At 55.2% G+C, this 4683-nt stretch overlaps 1 protein-coding gene across 2 annotated transcripts in view; it reads right to left on the bottom strand.

The window, feature by feature from the left end:
• EIF4A3 (eukaryotic translation initiation factor 4A3) overlaps positions 1-4683 on the bottom strand; it is a 12827-nt gene that overhangs the window by 2148 nt on the left and 5996 nt on the right. For both annotated transcript variants that reach the window (XM_025047204.1, XM_006912166.3), the window contains exons 5-9: positions 4425-4557; positions 4157-4237; positions 3112-3253; positions 2559-2697; positions 1842-1957 (exon numbers count right to left, since the gene is read on the bottom strand). In XM_025047204.1, coding sequence (XP_024902972.1) covers positions 1842-1957; positions 2559-2697; positions 3112-3253; positions 4157-4237; positions 4425-4557 — 611 coding nt within the window. The remainder of the gene's footprint in view (positions 1-1841; positions 1958-2558; positions 2698-3111; positions 3254-4156; positions 4238-4424; positions 4558-4683) is intronic.

The raw sequence follows: 4683 nt of genomic DNA, 5'->3' as shown, positions 1-4683 counted from the left end.
CTCAACCCTAAACGTGCGTGAACCGTCACCTGGTGCGCAAGGTCTCGTGGGATTTGAGGTGTATACAAATTAACACACGTGGCAGGAGCACACCACGGAAGTTTGGGGGTCCCCGGAACCGGTGTTCCCAGGTCTCTGCACTGTGCCAGCTAACGGTAGATGCTGGTGACAGGCGCTGTGCTCTCTAGGGCAACTACCAAATACAAAGAAACGAGCATTTTCCAAAGTAAAACATGGGAAAAGGAATAATTCCCAAAAACCCAATAGAAAGAAAGAGATAGGAGGCCTCTGAGGCCGGCGACAGGGCTGGGTTCGCGGGTTGGTAGCACGATCTCGCAGAAGCAGGGACTCACCGGAAGAGAAGGGCACAGAAACACCAAGGCAGAGGGCCAGAGATGCGGAGGACACTGAGAAGCAGAGGTAGAGGGACACCAAAAAGGACAGAGAAACAAAAAGTCAGAGAAAGACAAAGAGAGAAACAAGGAAAGAGACACAAAGACTGAGAGACAGAGGACAGCGACAGACTGACACCTGCACGGAGACAGAGGGAGAGACAGAGAGACAGACGCAGATACGCAAAGACCCGTGAAGAGGCGGAGAAGCCCCCAGGGGCAAGAACCAGGCAGATGGCACTGCCCACCATGGGCCTGAGGACTGGCCGGCTGCCCCTCAGGGCAGGTGCTGCCCTGTCCTGGCCTCGGTCTCTTGTCTAGAGTGAGAGGAGAGGTCCCACGCTGCCATCTTGGCACGGCTGAAGCAGGTGTCACCCAATGGGCGAACTAAGACCGGCGAGGACCAGAGCCTCACTGAGGTCACACGGTGCTGTGAGGACCACCCCTGAGCTCTCGGCCAGGATGGGATGGAGGACAGGGGCAGTGCAGAATCACGCAGTCCGCGGATGGGTCTGTGCCCCGCCTGCCGCGCCATCTTCTTGAGCCTCAGTTTCCCTTTCTAAGAAATGGGTGTGATGGCAGCAGTGTGCGGAGCTGGCTTAGTCTCCGGAATTTCGGGACTGGTTGTTAAATAGCCGTTATTAAAAATTAAACCACACAAACACAATTAAATTAACTACTTAAAACAAAGACAATAAATACTCATCATACTCTTAAAAAAAAACAAAACACTAAATAAGATGCACTTAGAAGACGATTAACTCAAAACCCAATACAAATGTATTCGTATTAAACAAAACTAGACTAAATGCTCCATTTAAAAGACATTGATTATCGCTAGACTAAAATAAGAACAAAAACAACACCCAGCTAGGTGCCGCTCGCACAAACTCTGTCAAACGCTTAAGGTTGCACATGGGACGCAGTGGACGAAAGGGCAGACCGAGCAGACTCTAAGCAGAGCAGAGCCGGTGTGGCCGCCCCGGGCCGGTGGGAGCCAAGACGAAGCATGGCTGCGGTGAAGCCAAACACACCGCGATGGAGGGGAAACCCTCGGCAAACAGTTCTGACCACGTCTGTGCGGCCGCGGGACACACACGAGACCTGCCAGGGCCTCGCAGGGCCAACCCCACCCGTGACACTCTCGGCACCAACGAGCGCAGCAGACGCAGGACGCCGCATGCCGAGCCCCGCACAGCTCCCGTCCTGTTCACGCCTGCACGAACATCTACAACGACCGCGCTGGGCCACCGGGTGAGTCTGAACACCAGCCACAGAAATGCAACCACACGTTCTCTGGCCGGTGGAAGTCAGCCAAAAATCAACGACAAAACGCTAAATGGAAAACCCCCCCATCTGGAAACGAAGGTGCGCCCTTCTACGGGAGGCAGGCAGCCCAGCTCGCCAAGGCCTGTCACCCGCCAGCTGAGCACCCCGCAGCGGCCCCACCTGGCACCAGACCGGAACTCCTTCATGATGGACTCCCGCTCCTTCTGTGGCATGTCCCCATGCATCGACGACACGGTGAAGTTGGCTTCTCTCATCTTCTCTGTCAGCCAGTCAACCTACGGATCGAATTGGCACACGACTGTCAGCCCAGACACCAGGCCGGGGGCCGCGGCGCTTGGTGAGCCCGTGCCCTAAACGCAGCCCCACGGTCACTGGGCGCGTAGAACAGTCAGCAGTGCCCGGCGGGGCCAAAGTCCATGAATTTACTCCCTGTAAATGAATGAATCTGTTCCCTGTACATTTCTTTAGGAAAAAAAAACATATCTCACTATTCTCATTTGAAATTAAAAACTGAATCTTGTTCGGAACAGAGCCTAACTTCTCTTTGTTCAAGGGGAAGCCCTCAGCTCTGCTTGCACATCGGTGTCACCTGGGAGCGAGCAACACCTGGCCACCTACGACCGATGCCACCTGGGGCTTTGGCTGTGGGACCAGCATCAGCCCTCTCATACGGTTTCACTGGACACGTCCGTGTTCACGTATCGTCCACGGAGGATTTTGAGCCGAAGGGCAGGGGCGAGTGGCTGCCAGAGACCGTGTGCCCACAAAGCCTGAAGGACGGGCCTCGGGCCCTTCACAGGAAGTCTGACCCAAGTTCTTAGGGACCTGTCCTCAGGCCTCACCACCACGAGGACAGGAAAGCCGGTGGCCACGCACCTTCCTTTTGGTGTTGCAGAAGATGACAGCCTGTGTGATGGTCAGCGTGTCGTAGAGGTCGCACAAAGTGTCAAATTTCCACTCTTCTCTCTCCACCGCCACAAAAAACTGCTTGATGCCTTCTAGAGTCAGCTCGTCACTGGAGGACAAAGACAGGCCCGGTCACTCATCCTTCTAACCGAGACTGGCGGGCAGACGTGGGCCAGGCAGCCCCGAGGCAGGTCGGCTGGCCGAGAACCGCCGGCACCGCCCACCCAGCCACAGCCTCCTAGAAGTCCCCACTCCCACCGCACGGCCCACGCCCTGGTTCAGTCCGCACTTTGACAGTGGCGACCAGCACGTGTGCTTCTGAACAAAGCACTCCGCTGGTCCACAGCTCTGTTTTACTCCGCAAACTCCGACACACGAACACTGGCCGCAAAGTTTTAAATTTGGAATGACTGAGTCAGAGGCCGGCTTTCCAAAAAAAGACACTTAGGAGTTTTGCGTTTTAACACCCAAACGCAGCCTATGTCGCACGTTCCGGCAGCGCTGGAGGAGGGGGCGCTCTCACCGTTTCACCAGGATGCGGATGGGGTCGGTCATGAACTTGTTGGTCATCTCCAGGATCTCGTGGGGCAGCGTGGCGCTGATGAGCACCACCTGCGTGGCCGGGGGCAGGTACCTGTACACGTCGTAGATCTGCTCTTTGAAACCTGGGCGCGGAAGAAGACACACGGGGCCTGAGGTGCCACCCAACACGGACATTCGACGAGACGCGGAGTCATGACCGCACGGCAAACTTCACAGGGACTCGTCTTCCCACGGCGCCTAAGCCACACGCTGCCTCGCCTCTCCCCACCCCACGCACGAAGCGGGTCACAGCCCCACCCAAGAGTCCTGGACGCCAGCAGTCACAAGCGAGGCACCTAGCCCTGAGTCGCCCCCCACCTCGGATGACTGCGCATGGTCTCAACTCGGTTCCAGCTGCTGCTGCCCTGTGCGGACAGACGTCCACTGTGACCAGATGTGCCATGCTTTGGGAGAATCCAGAGATCTAGATTTTTACCAAAAAACTCCCAACTAAAAAAATCTCTCACCAATATCAAATCGTCATGTTGTACACCTAATACCAATATGTCATACGTCGATTATACCTCAGTAAAAAATCTCCCGATTAAAGAGGCAATTTGTTCACATTATATAACGTGGTACAGGCTGAATAAAACAGCCTCAGCAACCAATAAAACGACGAGTTAAGTAAATTACGGCCCGCTGGTACCGAAGAAGGCCCTAGTGACTCGCCGACATACCATTTATACTCCCCCCGACCAGCCCAGGCATTGCCATGCGCCTCCTCTCGCTCCACACGTCTGTCACCTGTGCCTCCAGCACACACAGCAACGCCGCATCTGTCTGGGTTGAAATGCTGCCATGCGGGTTGTGATCGGCCTTACAAAGACCAAAGTACGTTTTAAGTCCCCACTGCCCCCGAGGCTCAGCTACTTCCCACAAAGAACACACTGACTCACACTCAGAACTTCCATCAGCTCCGTGTTTCAACTCACACTGTGAAAACTTCAGACTCTACGTTAGTAGAAAATTCTTGTTACTCGTACCTTTATTCAGCATTTCATCGGCCTCATCCAAAACCAGCATCTTGATAGCACGTGTCCTTAAACTTCTGCGACGAATCATATCTATAAAATTCGTTTAGAATAATCAGACCTCAGGCTACAAGAGCACCAGCCATTTCAACTGGTTTTCACGACACATCAGAGACCCCTCCCCCCCACTTCCTACAAGTGGGGTGTCCGACAGCGGCCCCTCCGGACCGAGCGGTCCTCAGACGCCACCTGCGGCACCACGTTTACACACAGCGCTTACCAAAGACACGGCCCGGCGTGCCGGCGACCACGTGCTGTCCATAGTCCAGCTTCCTGATGTCCTCCCCCACGTTGGTGCCCCCGATGCAGGCGTGACACTGGACGTTCATGTAGTCACCCAGAGCGAGCAGGCCCTGGATTGAAAACCAGCGTCACGTCCAGAGCCCCGCTCGAGACCACGACAAAGTCAGACACATCTGCGTTTCCTGGAAAGGGAGCTCATTCCTGTCCCCACTAGGATTCCGGCAAGTGTCGTGTAT

This window comes from Pteropus alecto, unplaced genomic scaffold (genome assembly GCF_000325575.1).
Source record: "Pteropus alecto unplaced genomic scaffold, ASM32557v1 scaffold134, whole genome shotgun sequence".
NCBI classification, from domain to species: domain Eukaryota; kingdom Metazoa; phylum Chordata; class Mammalia; order Chiroptera; family Pteropodidae; genus Pteropus; species Pteropus alecto.
Note: the sequence above shows the minus strand (reverse complement) of the source record. Positions and strands in the feature narration are given on the sequence as shown.